General features: G+C 45.9%; 1 protein-coding gene across 1 annotated transcript in view; it reads left to right on the top strand.

Moving 5' to 3' along the window:
• Positions 1 to 18598, top strand: part of FRAS1 (Fraser extracellular matrix complex subunit 1) — a 247286-nt gene extending 228688 nt beyond the window's left edge. Inside the window, exons 61-65 of the mRNA XM_083368033.1 lie at positions 3249 to 3365; positions 7854 to 8020; positions 10738 to 10943; positions 15748 to 15894; positions 17978 to 18598. Coding sequence (XP_083224159.1) covers positions 3249 to 3365; positions 7854 to 8020; positions 10738 to 10943; positions 15748 to 15894; positions 17978 to 18577 — 1237 coding nt within the window. The 3' untranslated portion in view covers positions 18578 to 18598. The remainder of the gene's footprint in view (positions 1 to 3248; positions 3366 to 7853; positions 8021 to 10737; positions 10944 to 15747; positions 15895 to 17977) is intronic.
• The last annotated feature ends 475 nt before the right edge of the window (positions 18599 to 19073 follow it).

Here is a 19073-nt window from a genome sequence, read left to right as displayed (position 1 = left end):
TGAGGGCAGCGAGGTGCAATTACTTCTCTGCCCTCATCGCGTCCGCAGATAATCGCCCGGCCGCCCTGTTTAGGGTGACTCGCTCCCTCCTTAATCAGGAGGTGAGGGAGGATCCCTTGCAGGGTCGTGCCGAGGAGTTTGGTCAACATCTGTCGGATAAAATCGCTCGGATTCGGACCGGTTTGGACTCCAGCTGGGCAGAGTCTGACGATCAGGACACGGGCGATCTTGTCAATGTTATCTGGGAGGAGTTTGATTCTGTGACCCCTGATGAAGTGGACAGGATTATGGGGAGGTTGAGCTCCACCACATGTTTATTGGATCCGTGCCCTTCCTGGCTGGTTTATGCAGCCAGGGAGAGGACACGAGGCTGGTTCCAGGCGGTGATATCTGCTTCTTTGAGTGAGGGTAATTTCCCCACCGTCTTGAAGGAGGCGGTGGTGAGACCTCTCCTCAAGAAGCCTGCCTTGGACCCAGCTGTCTTGAACAACTTTCGTCCTGTCTCCAACCTTCGCTTTCTTGCGAAGGTTGTTGAGAGTGTGGTGGCGCATCAGCTCCCTCTGGTCCTGGATGAAGCGGATTATCCGGACCCGTACCAATCGGGTTTCAGGCCCGGGTACAGCACGGAGACGGCATTGGTCGCTCTGGTGAATGATCTCTGGAGGGCCCGGGATAGGGGATATTCCTCTGTCCTGGTCCTATTAGACCTCTCGGCGGCTTTCGATACCATCGACCATGGTATCCTGCTGCGGCGTCTCAGGGGATTGGGAGTGGGAGGCACAGTTCTTCGGTAGTTCTCCTCCTATCTCCTGGGACGTTCGCAGTCGGTGTTGGCAGGGGGGCAGAGATCAGCCCCTAGGTCTCTCGTTTGTGGAGTTCCTCAGGGTTCGGTTCCCTCGCCTCTCCTGTTCAACATCTACATGAAACCGCTGGGTGAGATCATTCGTGGTTTTGGAGTTGGGTATCATCAATATGCTGATGATACCCAACTTTTCATTTCGACCCCAAACCACCCCAGTGATGCCCTTGCTGTGATGTCCCGTTGCCTGGAGGCGGTTCAGGTCTGGATGGGGAGGAACAGACTTCAACTCAACCCTGACAAGACTGAGTGGCTGTACATTCCGGCATCCCGGGACACTCAAAACGTTCCATCACTTTCTATGGGGGGTGATTCTTTACCCCCCGTAGATAGGGCTCGCAACTTGAGAGTCCTCCTGGATGCACGGCTTACCTTAGAAGATCATGTAGTAGCCGTGACCAGGGGGGCTTTCGCACAGGTTCGCCTGGTGCGGCAGTTGCAGCCCTATCTAGACCGGGATGCCCTGTGTACGGTCACTCATGCGCTCGTGACCTCTCGTCTTGACTATTGCAATGCTCTCTACATGGGGCTTCCCTTGAAGACCACTCGGAGGCTCCAACTGGTACAGAATGCGGCCGCGAGAGTTGTCTTGGGAGTTTCCCGGTACTCCCATGTTACACCTTTGCTCCGCGAGCTGCATTGGTTACCAGTTGTCTTCCGGGTGAGGTTCAAGGTCTTAGTGATGGTTTTTAAGTCCTTACATGGCATGGGTCCGGAATACCTCGGGGACCACCTGCTGCCGGCGTCGACTCCCCTCCGCCCCGTGCGTTCCCACAGAGAGGGCCTCCTCAGGGTGCCTCCAGTCAGAGAATGTCGGCTGGTGGCCCCCAGGGGGAGGGCCTTCTCTGTGGGCGCTCCGGCTTTGTGGAACCAGCTGCCGGTTGAGCTCCGGATGGCACCGGATCTCCGCTCCTTCCGGCGCGGGTTAAAGACCCATTTATTTGAACAAGCTGGCCTGGCCTGATGGGGAATCACTTAGGGTTTTTAATATTTATATATATATTTTATTGTTTTTATTGTGGGCAATAATTTAATTCTTTTTTTAATTTTTGTACTTTTGTAGTTTTAAGATATGCCCTGTTCACCGCCCTGAGTCCTTCGGGAGAAGGGCGGTATAAAAATTTAATAAATTGAAATTGAAATTGAAGTAAAGGAATGAAAATTCCTTTTGAATAAAAATGAAAACAATAATATTATTAAGTTAAATTTAAAATACTCCTTTTGTCTAATAAAAATAATGGAAATGCAATAAGACGAAGTTGAAAATATGGGCGGAGGTGGGAGCAGGAAACTCAGGGGGAGAGGTTGGGTCAATTATTGCCGAGCGTCTGAATTTTGATGACGTAAATTAGAGAGATGCTGCAATGGTCGTAAGTGTGAAAAAAGGGTCATAAGTCCCTTTTTTCAGTGTCGTTGTAACTTCGAACGGTCACTGAATGAATTGTATTGTAAGTCAAGGACTACCACTTATCACAATCTTTAATTCATATGCCTGCTCTCTGTCTGTGTGGTGTGTTTTATTTGGCTCAGCTTTCTCATATCTCAAGATCAACTGACCACAAGGAACTCAATGTCTATGGAGATGCTTGTTCATCCCAGGCATGGTTGTCCGAAAGGTGCTTTTTCAAAAGGCAACTTGGACTTTCTTTGTTTTTCCCTTGAAGACGTTTCACTTCTCCTCCAAGAAGCGTCTTCAGTTCCCAGAAGTGAAGAACTAGTAAGGAACTATCCCTATACTAAGACCACCCCCTCGAATACTGCAGCCAGTTTTGGTCACCATATCACAAAAAAAAAAGATGTCGAGAATCTGGGAAAAAAATTCAGAGAAGAGCAACTAAGATGATCAAAGGCCTGGAGAACAAAACGTACGAAGGACGGCTGCGGAACTTGGGTTTGGCCAGTCTAAAGAAAAGAAAAAATAGGGGAGACATGATAGCAGTATTCCAGTATCTGAGGGGCTGCCACAAGGCAGAGGAGGCCAGGTTGTTCACCAGAGCACTAGAGGGCAGGACGAGAAACGATGGTTGGAAACTAGTCAAGGAGAGAAGCAACCTGGAATTAAGGAGAAACTTCCTGACAGTGAGGACAATCAACCAGTGGAACAGTTTGCCTCTAGAAATCGTGGGCTCTCTATCACTGGACAATCACCTGTCTGAGATGGTATAAGTTCTCCTGCTTGAGCTGGGGGCTGGACTAGAAGACCTCCAGGGTCCCTTCCAGCTCTATTCTATTCTAACTGCAGAAACTTCTTGGATCAGAAGCGAAACGTCTTCAAGGAAAAAACCAAGAAAGTTCAAGTTGCCTTTTGAAAAAGCAACTTTGGGATAGCCACAAGGAGAAAAGCTTGCAGTATAATATGCTAATGCCTGTACTTTATCTCTGCTTTCAGGAAAGATTATTCTGGAGAATACACCATCTCCTTAATACCCTGTACAGTCCAGCCCACACAGTCTTGGGTTGATCCGGGAGATAAGCCATTACCTTGCACCGCTCATGCTCCAGAAAAGTAAGTAGATGCTTACCTTGTTCCATGCCCTGAGATAAGCATCACTATTTAAAGAAAACAGGAACGATTAGGGGAATTTTCAGCATGTGCAGAAATGGCCAAAGGCTATAATACTTGGTTTTAAATTCTGGAATTGGGAAAAGTTTAGCAACTTGCAACATCATCTTCCCCCTACAGTATTTTGATACAGGTTTGCGTGCATTTCTTACGCATAGGTAAGCTTAAAGTCAACAAGGAGAATACAGATAGGGACAATTAGAGAGACAGTAGTAGGGGAACACCTGATGAGCTTTGGGGATGAGGAGATTGAAATGTTAAAGAGTAATCAGGCTCAGGGCTATTATCCGGAGGAATTTTAAGAGGATGTGCGTGAGAGAAGACATCAGTGTCTAGGCAATTATACGTGCCTGGTAGAATGTAAGCAGGAAGAATTAAAAATAATACATGATCGGGTAAAGATCGACCTTAGTGGAACTCCTTCATGTCTTCAGTCCTGGGGGGAAAAATCCAGAAAAAATGCATTGGAATAACAGTAGAAAAGCTGGGAGGGAGATTCAAGAATTGGGGAACAAGAAGAAAGAGTATAGGGTGGTTGGTGTATCCTTTTGTAAAAGCCACAATGGCAATGAACGAATCAAGAGAAAATGGGCTTTTTTCCCCTTAAAGACACAGTAATATATTTCTGTAAAATATAACAGAAACTTACTTTCTTTCTCTTTCTTTCTTTCTTTCTTTCTTTCTTTCTTTCTTTCTTTCTTTCTTTCTTTCTTTCTTTCTTTCTTTCTTTCTTTCTTTCTTGTGGAACTGACGTTCTATCGCTATATTTTGGGCTCCCTTCCATTGTTGTTCAGAGGACCTCAGATAAAATGGGGATCATTGGCATTTTCGGGTTAAAGGAATACAGTCCTTGATTTACAACAAGTTTGTTTAGTGACCGTTTAAAGTTACAACGGTACCGAAAAAGTGGCATGACCATTTTTCACACTTAGGATGACGTTGCAGCATCCCCCCACCCCCACCCCAGTCACACGATCAAAATTTAGACACTTGTCAACCGACTCATATTTACGACGGCTGCAGTCTCCTGGAGTCGCCCTTTGGCGACCTTCTGGCAATGGGGGAAGCCAGATTCACTTAACAATCGGGTCACAAACAACGTCCGTGACTCACCTAACAACTATGGCACGAAAAGTCGTAAAACGGGGCAAAATTCACCTCACAGATGTCTGACTTAGCGACAAAAATGTTGGGCTGAGTTATGGTCGTATCTCGAGGTCTCCCTCGACTGGGGAAAGAACGGAAGATGGGAGGAGAAGGCGCCGTGAGGTAGTTGGGAAAGCATTTTTATTTGTCATCTTCCCAAATGCTTCCTTAGCCCTGGATTGGCCTAATGGGATGTCTTCGGGACTTGCTTTGATCTTCTGACAGGGCCTGCCCTAAGGGTAACTCCCCCAAGAGAAGTTAAAGCTATTGCTACTGAAGCCACTTTTAAAAATTCCAATCTGGATTGCAGGCTTTTTGTCCCTGGGCCAAGTTGTGGTTAGCTCAGCCACCTCACATCTTCATGTTCCCTTCCCACGTGCTTCCTTTTGCCGCTAACACAGATTCTTTCTTTCTCCCCACTCCATGTTGTTGCTTTGAAGGTGTCAGGATCCAAGGCTTGTGCCTTCATTCCTGCCTTTCAATGTTTATCCATTGTCCTCCTTAGAGACAAACTGATGCTACGTCTTCATCAAGGCAACGTCTTCAACGTAGGACCACAATCAAGCCCAAATTTTGGGTTGCTCAGCGAGACATTTGTTAAAGAGGGTTTTGCCCCGTTTTACGACCTTCCGTGTCACAGTTGTCAAAGTGAACCGCTGCAGTTCTTCAGTGAGTCACACGGTTCCCCATGGACGGCACTTGTCGGAAGGTCGCCAAAAGGGGATCACACAACCCCAGGACACTCCCATCGTCATAAATACAAGTGGTTTGCCAAGCCTCAGAATTGTGATCACATGACCAATAGGGATGCTGTCACTGTCGGAAGGGTGAAAAATTGTCGCAGGTCACATTTTTCAGAGCTGTTGACACTTCAAACAGTCACTAAATGTCCTGTTGTAAGTGGAGGACTATCTGCATTCATCAAAGCTCTGTAGTTTCATTCCAGCATTGCAGTGAAAGATTTAAGGATAAAAATGAGGGAAGAAAGCTTTGCTGAAGAGAAAACATTTTGATTGGAGGCTGCTAAAAGCCAGGCAGAGGAACTGAAGCAGTTAATCCAGGAGGTCTTCAAACTTGGCCCTTTTATGACTTGTGGACTTCAACTCCCAGAATTCCTCAGCCAGCATGTCTGGCTGAGGAATTCTGGGAGTTGAAGTCCACAAGTCATAATAGGGGCCCAGTAAGCCTGGCTGAGGAATTCTGGGAGTTGAAGTCCACAAGTCATAAAAGGGCCCAGTAAGCCTGGCTGAGGAATTCTGGGAGTTGAAGTCCACAAGTCATAAAAGGGCCAAGTTTGAAGACCCCTGAGTTAATCCAAAAACAGAGGCATATCTTGGAATCTACTCAACGTGTATAGTTTGGGTCCAAATATTTCCCTCATTGTGAAACTGGTTGTCTCGTTCAAGAGGACCATTTGTTTATGGTTGCTTTGTTATGATTTTAACAATGGTACAGGTAGTCCTCGACTTAATAACAGTTCATTTAGTGACTGTTCAAAGTAACAACAGCACTGAAGTGACCTATGACCACTTTTTCACACTTAACCGTTGCAGTGTCCCCATGGCAACAAGGTCAAAATTCAGACACTTGGCAACTAACTCATATTTACGACAATCGCAGTGTCCCAGAGTTACGTCATCCCCTTTTGGTGACTTTCTGACAAGCAAAGTCAACGAGAGGAGCCAGATTCACTTAATAGCTGTGTTGCTTGTCTAACAACTGCAGTGATTCACTGAACAACAGTGGCAAGACAGGTTGTCAGATGGGGCACTTAACTGTCTCGCTTACTGCAGAATTTTTGAGCTCAGTTGTCATTGTAAGTCAAGGACTACAACTCTGCTTATATATCAACCTTCCAACTGGTGAGAATGCTGGTCACATTCTGGCCCTTCAAGATTAGGGGTCTTCAAACTTGGCCCTTTTATGACTTGTGGACTTCAACTCCCAGGATTCCTCAGCAAGCGCCTGGCTGAGGAATTCTGGGAGTTCAAGTCCACAAGTCATAAAAGGGCTGAGTTTGAAGACCCCTGTTCCAGATTAATCTGACTGAGTGTATTAGCAAGTCCAAAGTTTTGTGCAAGTAGGCTTCAGATAATCTGGGCTGATAGAAAACCCACTTCCAGCTCTCCTAAGGTCATTCCTGAAGGTATTTTGGAATGTCAGCATTACCTGAATTGAAACACACCTGGAATGCTTTCAGATCCACCCATGAGCTTCACTGCACTGCTGTTTCGTTATGTTTGTCCAGCTAATTAACTAGGTCAGGATAAGACCTGGAAGATTTCTGGGAGGTGTGTTGGGCTACGTTTGATTGTTCAAGATGGTGTTCGTCAGTCCGTAAAGCGGAACCCTCAGCATCGGGAATAACAGGAGGAAGATGATGAGGATGGTGGCAGTGTTGTGTAAACACAAGGCATTTTGCTTAGATTCTGGTCTAGTGTGTCTTGTGAAGCTAGAAAATGGGTCCATTTAATAACCAGGTTAGACACGAACCCTACTTGATCATCATTCTGGACCGGCCACTCTTTCTCAATCCTCAAATGAGACAAAGCGGGTGGTTTGCTAGGAGATACAGGATCTGGCTCCTCTTGACCACTAAGAGATTTTCTTAAATTGAGAAGTTGGCTGAACCATTCCTGGAGGAAAAACCCAGAGAGAATCTCAGAATCAGAATACCGCTGGAAGGGACCTTGGAGGTCTTCTAGTCCAACCCCCTAGGAGACCCTATGCCATTTCAGACAAGTGACTGTCCAGTCTTTTCTTAAAAACCTGACACAACTTCTATTCCAATGGTTAATTGTCCTCCCTGTTAGGAAGTTTCTCCTTCATTCCAGGTCGCTTCTCTCCTTGACTGGTTTCCATCCATTGCTTCTTGTTCTGCCTTCTGGTGCTTTGGAAAATAAGTTGACCCCCTCCTCTTTGTGACAGCCCCTCAAATACTGGAAGACTGCTATCATGTCCGTCCCCCCCCTTAGTCCTTCTTTTCTCTAGACTGGCCAAACCAAATCCTGCAACCGTTTCTTAATATATTTTAGTCTCCAGGCGTTTAATCATCTTAGTTGCTCTTCTTGGCACTTTCCCCAAAGCCTGAACATCTTTTTTTGACATGCGAGGACCAAAAGTGGAGGCAGTATTATTCCAGGTGTGGATACCATTTAGACAATGCACTTATGTATATACCTCCTTGAGCTGTGCAAGTAAAGTTAGAAATAAACAGATATTCCTGGCATTATTATTATTTCTGTAGCCTTATTTCTTTCTCTGTTTCCTTTCTTCCCTGTTTAGATTTTTGATCCCAATTGCCTTTCAGCAGACTAACCGACCGGTTCCCGTCGTGTACTCCCTGAACACGGAGTTTCAGCTCTGCAATAATGAAAAAGTATTCCTCATGGACCCAACTAAGACTGAGATGTCGATGGCCGAGATGGACTACAAGGGAGCTTTTTCTAAAGGTACGCTTTTATGATTTTTAAGATTTGGACGGGGTTCAGAGCTCTCCAAGGGAATGGCAAGAAAATGGGTAAATAAGCCAGATTGAAGTGCAGAATAAGTGAAGCAGCAGCTGATTGGATGGGCATAACATTCTTCTTCCAGAAATCAATTTTTATAGCAAGGCGAACATAAAGAAGATGTGGCATTCGGCTAATCCTGACATAATGTAGAAGTCAACAAGGCTGTTCCCCTTCAGTGGCATTTGAAAAGCCAAGGAGGGTAAAGAAGGGATATTTCTCTGGGCCCATTTAGTTCAACAAAAAGTTAAGCATTTGTGATTATAAAAAACACAGACACATATATATATGTATGTATGTATGTATATATGTGTGTGTGTTTATATATATAAAAGGTAAAGGTTCCCCCGCACATGCGCGCTAGTCGTTTCCGACTCTAGGGGCCGGTGCTCATCTCCGTTTCAAAGCTGAAGAGCCAGCGCTTGTCCGAGGACGTCTCCGTGGTCATGTGGCCGGCATGACTAGACGCCAAAGGCGCACAGAACGCCGTTACCTTCCCACCGCAGTGGTCCCTATTTTTCTACTTGCATTTTTTTACGTGCTTTCGAACTGCTAGGTTGGCAGAAGCTGGGACGAGTAACAGGCGCTCACTCTGCTACGCGGCACTCGGGATTCGACCCGCCAAACTGCCGACCTTCTGATCGACAGGCTGAGCGTCCTAACCCACTGAGCCACCGCGTCCCTTGTATATGTGTATATGTGTGTGTGTATCTCTATATATTGATATCAATATCTAGATATAGATATAGATCAAATAGTCCTGAAAATGTGATTGAAGACATACAGGTAGTCCTTGACTTACAACCACAATTGAGCCCAAAATTTCTATTGCTAAAGCAAGGCAGCTGATAAGTGAATTTTGCCCCCCTTTTATGACCTCTTTGCCCCAGTTGTTAAGCAAATCACTGCAGTTATTACGTGAGTCATGAGGTTGTTAAGCTTCCTCCATTGAATTTGCTTGTCAGAAGCCTGCTGGGAAGGTTATAAATGGTGATCACATGACCCCAGGACAGGGCAACTGTCATAAGTACATGCCAGTTTCCAAAGCCTCTAAATTTTGATCACATGACCCAGATTGTTGGGGGCAATTAAGCTGACTTTGTAATAATGCCGCTTGGGGTGTGTGTGAAAGCCCTAATAAGCAGGCATATACATAGAATGAAGGCTACAGCTAAGCTTGTAAGCCGCCCTGAGTCTTCAGAGAAGGGCGGGATATAAATGGAATTAAAATAAAAAAAATGGAGATGCTGCAGCACTTGTAATTGTGAAAACCAGTCATAAGTCACTTTTTTCAGTCCTGTGGTAACTTAAAACAATGACTAAATGAATGGTTGGTTGTAAGTCAAGGATTACCTGTATATAACTAGCAGACCACTCGGGTCATATAAAATCTGAATAGACTGCATGGGAAGGGTCTCGCAGCTTGTATATAGTTGGCATTTTTAGAACATTGTGCCCTGTTTCTCTACAAAAATGGGAAATATACAAGGAGATTTTAGAAGGATCCTACTTATATGGCGTTAATTTTATTAAACTATGGCTTTTAAAAATATTATTACATTTGTACGCCGCCCATCTCACTGCGTGGCTGGTTCCTGCTTAGTTTCTAGCTTAGCAATCTATTTTTCAGGAAGACTTAGAAGTAAACTTTCTGAAATGCACGAGGGCAATGTGTAATAGTTATTTAATATTGCAATATATGTATTTATGTAAATGTAGGTATATATATGTTAAATATATGCATATATACCCCATGAAGCAGGACAGGGTAATATTTAATGTGTGCTTATATATTAATGTATGTTTAATATATGTATATATGCATTATAAAACAGGATGGGGTAATATCTAAAATATGTCCGTATTAAATGTTGGGCTGTGATTATGGAAAGCTGCAAAGGAATGCTTCAGCCGAATTTCATCTCTGCCTCTTTCTTGCTTCAATAACTCATGAAGTGTCTGGGAAGTTAATTTGATACTGTCATAGAAATCCCAGAATTCCAAGCTGATGCCCAAGCTGGGCAGGGAGACTGGAGGACTGGTAAAGTGAGGTGGTCAGCTGGGAAAGTTTGGCGTGGCACAGATTCGAAGCATCTTCTCATTCTCCAGCATCTTTTACCATAATGCCAAGTTTGGAATTCAGGTCTCATCCCCATGCTGAGCAATGCAGCCTTTTTCTGGCTAGCACAGGAAGGACCAGGATGCATTTCTCTGGATATTTGTCCTTTTGGTCTAGGAATTGCACACTTGGCGGGAATTGGGCATGTCTAGTTTAATGAAGAGAAGGACCAGGGGGGACATGATAGCAGTGTTCCAATATCTCAGGGGCTGCCCCAAAGAAGAGGGAGTCAAGCTGTTCTCCAAAGCACCTGAAGGCAGGAGAAGAAGCAATGGATGGAAACTAACCAAGGAGAGAAGCAACCTAGAACTAAGGAGAAATTTCCTGACAGTGAGAACAATTGATGTGTGGAGCGACTTGCCTCCAGAAATTATGCTCCAACACTGGAGGTTTTTAAGAAGAGATTGGACGACCGTTTGTCTGAAATGGTCTAGGGTTTCCTGCTTGAGCAGGGGGTTGGATTAGAAGACCTCCAAGGTCCCTTCCCTATCTGGTGGATATTTGTTGTATCTGCCTGATCTCCATCTATTTCTTTACTCAGGTCAAATCCTCTACGGCCGAGTGATGTGGAACCCAGAGCAAAACCTCAATTCTGCCTACAAGTTGCAGCTGGAGAAAGTCTACCTCTGCACGGGGAAGGATGGCTACGTCCCTTTCTTCGACCCAACTGGCACAATATACAATGAAGGACCCCAATATGGCTGCATCCAGCCTAGCAAGCACCTGAAGCACAGATTCCTGCTGCTGGTACATAGTACAACTCCTGTCTCCATCAGATAGACTTTGATTTTGGGGGGGGGGATTTTGTGACTTAGTCCTCAACTTACAACCATCCATTTAGCGACTGTTCAGGCAACACTGAAAAAGTTGACTTAACAAATGGCCTTTTGCACTTACACCCGGCCTAGCATTCCCACATCCAGCTGTTTGACAAGTGGCATGTATTGACAATGATGTCAGCATTGTGGGATTGCCATTTGAGACTTTCCTAGCCAGCTTCCAGCAGGCTAGCCGACTTTCCTAGCCAGCTTCCAGAAAGCAAGCCGACTTTGCTAGCCGGCTTCCAGCAAGCAAGCCGACTTTGCTAGCCAGCTTCCAGCAAGCAAGCTGACTTTCCTAGCCAGCTTCCAGCAAGCAAGCTGACTTTCCTAGCCAGCTTCCTAGCCAGCTTTCCCAGCTTCCATGGGAAAACAACCGTGGCAATGAAAAGTTTTAAAATTAGGCATGACTCGCATGACCCCAAACCACCCCAGTGATGCCCTCAACGTGATGTCCCGGTGCCTGGAGGCGGTTCGGGTCTGGATGGGGAGGAACAGACTCCAACTCAACCCCGACAAGACTGAGTGGCTTTGCATACCTTCATCCTGGGTTTATTCGGATGTTCCACCTTTGGCTATGGGGGGTGAACTATTACCCCCCGTAGATAGGGCTCGCAACTTGGGAGTCCTCCTAGATTCACGGCTCACCCTGGAAGACCATATAGGAGCTGTGACTAGGGGGGCCTTCGCCCAGGTTCGCCTGGTGCGCCAGTTGCGGCCCTATCTTAGCCGGGATGATTTGTGCACGGTCACTCATGCGCTCGTGTCCTCTCGTCTAGACTACTGCAACGCTCTCTACATGGGGCTGCCCTTGAGGACCACCCGGAAGCTCCAACTGGTACAGAATGCAGCCGCGAGAGTTGTGTTGGGAGTCTCCCGATACTCCCACGTTACACCGCTGCTCCGTGAGCTGCATTGGTTGCCAGTTGTCTTCCGGGTGAGATTCAAGGTACTGGTAACAGTGTTTAAAGCCCTTCATGGCATGGGGCCGGAGTACCTTAGGGAACATCTGCTGCCGGCATCAAGCTCCCTGCGCCCTGTGCGTTCCCACAGAGAGGGCCTCCTCAGGGTGCCACCGATCAGAGAATGTCGATTGGTAGTCCCCAGGGGGAGATCCTTCTCTGTGGGCGCTCCGGAGCTGTGGAATCAGCTACCGGTAGAGCTCCGGATGGCGCCCGATCTTCGCTCCTTTCGTCGCGATCTCAAGACGTTTCTGTTTGTTCAAGCCAGCCTAGCCTGATGGGGATTGGTGGGGTTTTTATTCTTGTGTTTTAATTTTAATTTGGTGTTTTAGAACTTGATTCCAACTGTTTTAATATGGGCAATTATTTAATCTTGTTTTAACGTTTGTATTTAGTATTTTATTCTGCCCTGTGAACCGCCCTGAGTCCTCAGGGAGAAGGGCGGTATATAAATATTATTAAATTAAAATTAAATTAATTAGTAACCACCATGCTAAGCAACAGAAAATCTAGTTCCAACTGTGGTCGTAAGTTGAGAACTATCTGTACATGATGGTAGTGAAAAAAACCTCTCTTCCTGTAATAGCAATAATTTACCAGAATGTAATACATGTGTTACTCAGTGAATTAATTCAAAACATACAGTGAGTCCATCTGACTTCTAGTGACAGACTGGAGTGAAGGAGCTTATTAGAAGGCACTCAAATAATGTATTTCTTTAAGGAAATGTATATGGTCGCACAGTTCACTGTCACTCAGTGGTACGTCAAGAGTACAAAGTCCCTGGAGTTAAGGTCACTTGAAGACGAAGTATGGGTTCAGCGAAGGTCAAGATCAGGGGTCTTCAAACTTGCCCCTTTTATGACTTGTGGACTTCAACTCCCAGAATTCCTCAGCCAGGCACACGTGCCTGGCTGAGGCATTCTGGGAGTTGAAGTCCACAAGTCATAAAAGGGCCAAGTTGAAGACCCCTGGTCAAGATCTGTGTCCAGTTTTCTCTAGGCCATGAAGTACAGGTAGTCCTTTACTGAAAACCGTTCGCTTACTGACCATTCAAAGTTACAACGGCACAGAAATCAGTGGCCCATGATAATTTTTTTCACACTTATGACCGTTGCAGCATCCCCGCGGTCACGTGATTTTTACATTCGGATTGCTTGACAGATGCTTGACATATTTATGACGATTGCACTGTCCTGGGGTCACACGATCCCCTTTGGCGACCTTGTGATGAGCAAAGTCAGTGGGGGGGAAGCCAGATTCATTTAACAACCAGGTTACTAACTTTAACAAAAGCCAGAATGGTTCATGATTACAGGGAAACAGCTCTTCATAACTTCAGACGGAGCTATTTCCCAGGTCTCATCTGGAGGTGGCATGGACTGAACTTCTGGAGTTGATCTCTATACTTTGGGTTCCATTGTTGTTCAAAGGATCCAGATGACATGGGGGATCACAGGCATTTGAAGGAGTATTGGGGGCAGGTACCCGGAGCCGTCACCACCATTGTCTCCTCCTGACCCATCATCCTGCCTTTCTCATCTAAATAATATCAGAAAATATCGGGTCTTTGGTGCCCTCTGAGCCTACTTGTTTTCTGGCAGACATTTCATGACCCAACTAGGTCACATCATCTAGTTTGCTCGCTCCCTCCTAGCACTGATGATGTTACCAAGTTGGCTCATGAAATGTCTGCAAGAAAGCAACAAAGCTCCAGAGCACCAAGGACCCCACAGTTCAACCCCGAGCTGCAAATATATTCTCTTCCAAATGGGGCCACGTTTACCATTGTCTATTGTGCTCCTTACAACAGCAGGAGAAGGGGGGGGCAGAAATGTATATATCATTCTCCTCTTTTAACCACAGAAGGAGAAAGAAGGAAGGAAATGTGCAAGTTTCTTCTTCCTACAGCCGATAGCTTTGAAACGTTTCTCAAGATTTCTCAGTGCAAAACACAGTGTTGTGCTTAGCTTTTCAACAGCTGATCAAGTGTCAGTTCACGCCCAGGGTAGAGAATGCCGTGAGAACTTTTCATGTCATCTGATGTAATTTTTAATGGGTGCATATGAATTATGAATGATTACTCCCTATGTATTTATTCCCCCCCTTCCATTGCATTAAGAATTAAAATTTACCAGCAACTTTCAGAAAGCTGTAGTAGTTTACTCTAATGTGAAGGAAGGGTGATTTCATGAAATATCTCTTTTCTCCACTTCCTTGTTGACCGGTATTTTTCCCCAGCACCAGCCAGCTAGGCAGCGTAGAAGTTGTCCCATTGACTTGGGAGACTGGTGTACATGAACACATGTGGGGTCCTCGATGCTCTCTGAGCTTGGTGGTTTTCCTGCGGATATTTCATTATCAAACTAGATAACCTGATAAGTGCTCTGGGCCTCTTTGCACCAGGAGCCCTGATGACGTTACCTGGTTTGATAATGAAATATCTGCAAGAAAACCACCAAGCTCAGAAATCACCAAGGCCTTCCCAGTTCAACCCGGAGCTATAAATATTCTCTTCTCTGGAATGCAGGCTCTCTGTCTTTCTTTTTCCCAGGATCCCCAGATGAAATTGACTAGGACACAGATCATTTGAATGCATCGCGATATCAGGACACATCTCCTTTCCAGCCCATCGAACAGATTAATACCAAAAATCTCAGTCATCCAGTAGAATCGTCTAAAACAGACATGTCAAACACAAGGCCCAGGGGCCCAGATCCAGCCCGCGAAGTGGTTTCATGCGGCCCGCGAAGCCATCCTGGAAACAGTGAGGGAACGGCCCCCACTTCCTTGGCCCTGGCCCAGAGACCCTCCTCCTGCCAGAGACGCTCAGATCTGTCCCACTCCTGCCCAGGCCCCCATAGGCACCCTTGATGCGAACGATGTAGAGCTGGCCACGCCCACCCAGTAGGCCTTATGCACTCTGGCCACGCCCACCCAGTAGGCCACGCCCACCCTGGCCATACCCACCCAGTCCCCTGAGGGCAACCGCAATGCTGATGCGGCCCTCAATGAAATTGAGTTTGACACCCCTGGTCTAAAAGTAGACTCAGCTTCCAGATAAATAACAAGAAGTAATTCAGGGACCAAAGTATTCATGGTGGACCCCATCACAGCCTTATGAATCCATGATTAGTCACCTGTGTTTTACTGAAGGGGTCCCCAAGCCATGGTCCACTCCTGGGCCTTGGCCTATTCGGAACCGGACCGCAGGAGTGGTGGGCCGGCACGCACATGTGTGCACAGCTCCACTTGCGTGAGCAGTGGCCCGGCAGCTTGTGCATGCGTGCCGGGCCACCGCTTCCAAGAGTGGAGCTGCGCACGCACACCAGCCCACTGCTTGTGTGGCCCGGTCCCCCTGTCACCTCCCCCAGCCGGGCCACCGAGCTTCCAACAGTTGCGGACCACTGTTTTAGTGGATGGACAATTCATCTAGAATAACAATCCTGGTTTAGAATCAGGTAAATCTTCCAGGATCTTAGATGAGCACTACACAGCCGAAATTTTTCCCCATCGTCAACTTGATTCCTTCTTTAGGCATCTGTTTTGGCACTGTTACACAGCATTAGTGGGATGTAATCAGACCTCAAAGCCACCTTGAGACTTTCCAGATGTGTTTAGGATTGCAAATCTCAGAATTCCTGGCTTAGCAGACCAAAGGGAATTCCAGTTCTAACTGCACATCGTTTGTCTGAAAGTGTTTGTTGAGCGTCTCGGTATCCCGATGGCTTGTCATCCTCCTCACCTTGTCATCAATTCTTTAAACTGCAGGACCGGAGTCAACCAGAAGTGACTGACAAATACTTTCACGATGTCCCTTTCGATGCCTATTTTGCATCTGAGTTGCCCGATTTCCACCAGGTCAGCAGCCTGCCTGGAGTGGATGGTTTCATCATGAAAGTGGACGCCCTCTATAAGGTACGTGGCATGCAAATTAATTCATGCAATAGAAACCATGATTGAAATTCTCAGGATTGTTGATGCAGGAGAACGGTGGAATGTGTTCATCTTCGTCGCTGACATAAGGGGGAAAGAGGAATATTTGGGGCGTTGTCTCATGCTCGCATATTTTATGAATGAGGCAGGGTGATGAGGTGACTTCTCAACTGAAGAGAATGGGGTTCATCCTGTCTTGGAGGAGATGTTGATGTCCCTCTGGATAAGTTCACAGTTGGATGTGCTCATCTATGACAGCAAGTTTATTTTGGAGAACATAGTGCTTTTTCCCCCAGCATAGACTCCCTGGCATGCCATCTGTAGACCTACTTCACTTATCAATGAACTTGCAGGCTTCAGCCCAAATTTGTGAGTGTCTTGAAGAGTTTTGGGAAATTGCAATTCATTCAAAATGTGCCACATAAACTGGAGATGGAAATTTTGATGGTAGTGCAACTACGTTTAGGTCAGTTGTCCCAGCTCTCCTAGAATTGTGGGCCCACTTTGAAGTGTTATTCTTTAACAAGAAATAATATTTAAAGACTTGAGTGGCTTACGGTTAGGGAACTTCAAGGTTTAGGCCATATCCACCTCTAATTCCCTATAACTTAAAATCTCTGATGTGAGGCTTCCTTTTCCCAAAGGCAGGGGTCTTTAAACTTGGCCCTTTTGTGACTTATTTTTATTTATTTATTTATTTTTTTAATTCCATTTATATCCCGCCCTTCTCCGAAGACTCAGGGTGGCTTACAAGCTTAGCACACTGGCTGAGGAATTCTGGGAGTTGAAATCCACAAGTCATAAAAGGGCCAGGTTTGAAGACCCCTACCCAAAGGTTTAGGAATGTAATATCATATAAAGCTGTGGTCTTTTTGAGGTCCTGATTTCTTGTTTCTGCATTTGATTATTCTGTTCTTTTTTGTAAATTCCCTTGGGAATACAGTTGGAGGATGATGCCTATAACATCCGTAATATATATTCATCATTTATCCAGTTCAGGAGTGAGAACCATAACTGTGAAATTAGATTTGCACAGTAACAAAGAAGGTTTTAATCAAAAGAGCTGGCTTAATTCCCAAGCTCTTAAAATACTGCCGCCTCAACACCACCCAGCAATATATGAGCTGCAGATGCCACAGACTTGTGGTCTCCACTGTGGTAGCACATAGAGACGAGGTCAGAAGCAGGGTCCTTTTTGCAGCAGCACCCGAAATGTGGCCTTAAAGGTGCTTTTTCAAAAGGCAACTGGACTTTTGTTTTCTCCTTGAGCAAGAAAGAGGTTTCGCTTCTCATCCAAGAAGCTTCTTCAGTTCTGACCGATTGGTTTCATTCCACCAGAACTGAAGACGCTTCTTGGGTGAGAAGCGAAACTTCTTCAAGGAAAAACAAAAAAAGTCCAGTTGCCTTTTGAAAAAGCACCTTTGAGACGACCGTGGCCTGGATGACTGAGAATCTCCACAGACACTCCAAATATGGAACTTTCTGAGCAAGTACCATCAACTCCACGCAGTCTGGTTTTCAATGACAAGATGGTTATTGTTCTTCTGTTTTATTTATTTATTTGACTTATTTGCCGCCCATCTCACCCTCATATAATCCTCTAATTGCGTCCAGCAGTACAGGGCGTCCTTGACCTACGACCTCAATTGAGCCCAACATTTCTGTTGCTCCATGTGTCTTTTTGTGAGGTGAATTCTGCCCCAACTTTACAGCGCTACAGCAGTTTCAGTGAATCGCTGCAGTTGTCAAGGTCGCAACACGGTTGTTAAGTGAATCTGGCATTCCCCATTGACTTCCCTTCTCGGAAGGTCGCAAAAGGGGATCCCGTCACCCCGAGACACTGCAACCGTCATAAATATGAGTCGGTTGCCAAGTATCTGAATTTTGATCAAGTGACCACGGGGATGCCGCCATGGTGTAAGTGTGAAAAATGGCCATAAGTCACTTTTTTTCAGTGCTGTTGTAACTAACAAAGTGCTGTAAGTCGAGTACTACCTGAATATATATTAAAACAGGTATTGAAACCTTCTGAACGTTGCATTTGTTCTGTCTTTGTTTTGGCCAGGTGGAAGCTGGGCACCAGTGGTATCTTCAAGTGATCTACGTCATTGGTCCCGAGATGATTGGGGGCCCCCGGATGCCACGTTCCGTGGTACATCGTCTGAAGCGCAGACGCCGAGATCTCGTGAACCCCAAGGGTGTCCCCGTTCTGGATGACTCCTTGATCTACGACAACGAAGGAGATCAAGTCAAGAACGGCACGAACATGAAGTCTCTCAGCCTGGAGCAACAGGAGGCCATAACTGTTGCCTCTCTTTCCCAAACGGGAGCTTCCATCGGCAGCGGCTTTGCCGCTGTCCTGCTCCTCGTCCTGGTCCTTCTGTCCATCTGCTTTGTGACCAGGAAGTGTCGGAAGCATCGGAAGAAGAAGCAGAAAGCAGCCAAGGAAATGGCGGAGCAGTACCCTCTCAACCCTAAAGTTGAGGCAGCCAAGCGCTACGCCGAGACCATGGAGAAGAACGTCAGTGGACATTACTGCACGGTGAAGAACCTCAACCTCCTCTGTGAAAATGAAGGCGCCTACAAGGCCAGAGGAACAAAGGTCAAGCAAATGAACTTGGAAGTGAAAGTTCATAACAATCTACACGATGGGACCGAAGTTTAACAGCCTACACATTAGGGGGAAGGGGGAAGAAATGTCTTTATATATATATATATATATATATATATATATATATATATATATATATATATATATATATATATATATATATATATAAATTGTAAAAAAAAAAGAGGGGGCAGAGGAGAAACCTCCTATAAATTTTTTTTTTCTAAAAAAAATCCTCCCCCCCCCCACTTCCACTCCGGTATTTTTATAGTCGTCTTGCGGGGAAAAGGGAAGAAGAAAATCTTGGCGTTTTGTTTGCTTAAGCCAGAAGCCTCAAAAACTTGGCGAAATTGGTGGCTGGCTGAGGAATTCTAGGAGCTGAAGTCTTATCAAGTTGGCCGGCTTGGAGGCCCCTGGCTTAAGCAATGATCAAGCAAGGTATCGTTGCATGCTTCCACTCTACAAAGGAGCTACCTCAATGAAAGCAAAACCACCCGAGGAGAGGAAGGACCGAAACTCGTCTCGTGAGTCACCTTGGAGGGCCGTGCCA

The sequence above is a fragment of the Vipera ursinii genome (assembly GCF_947247035.1).
Source record: "Vipera ursinii genome assembly, chromosome: 7".
NCBI lineage: Eukaryota > Metazoa > Chordata > Lepidosauria > Squamata > Viperidae > Vipera > Vipera ursinii.
Note: the sequence above shows the minus strand (reverse complement) of the source record. Positions and strands in the feature narration are given on the sequence as shown.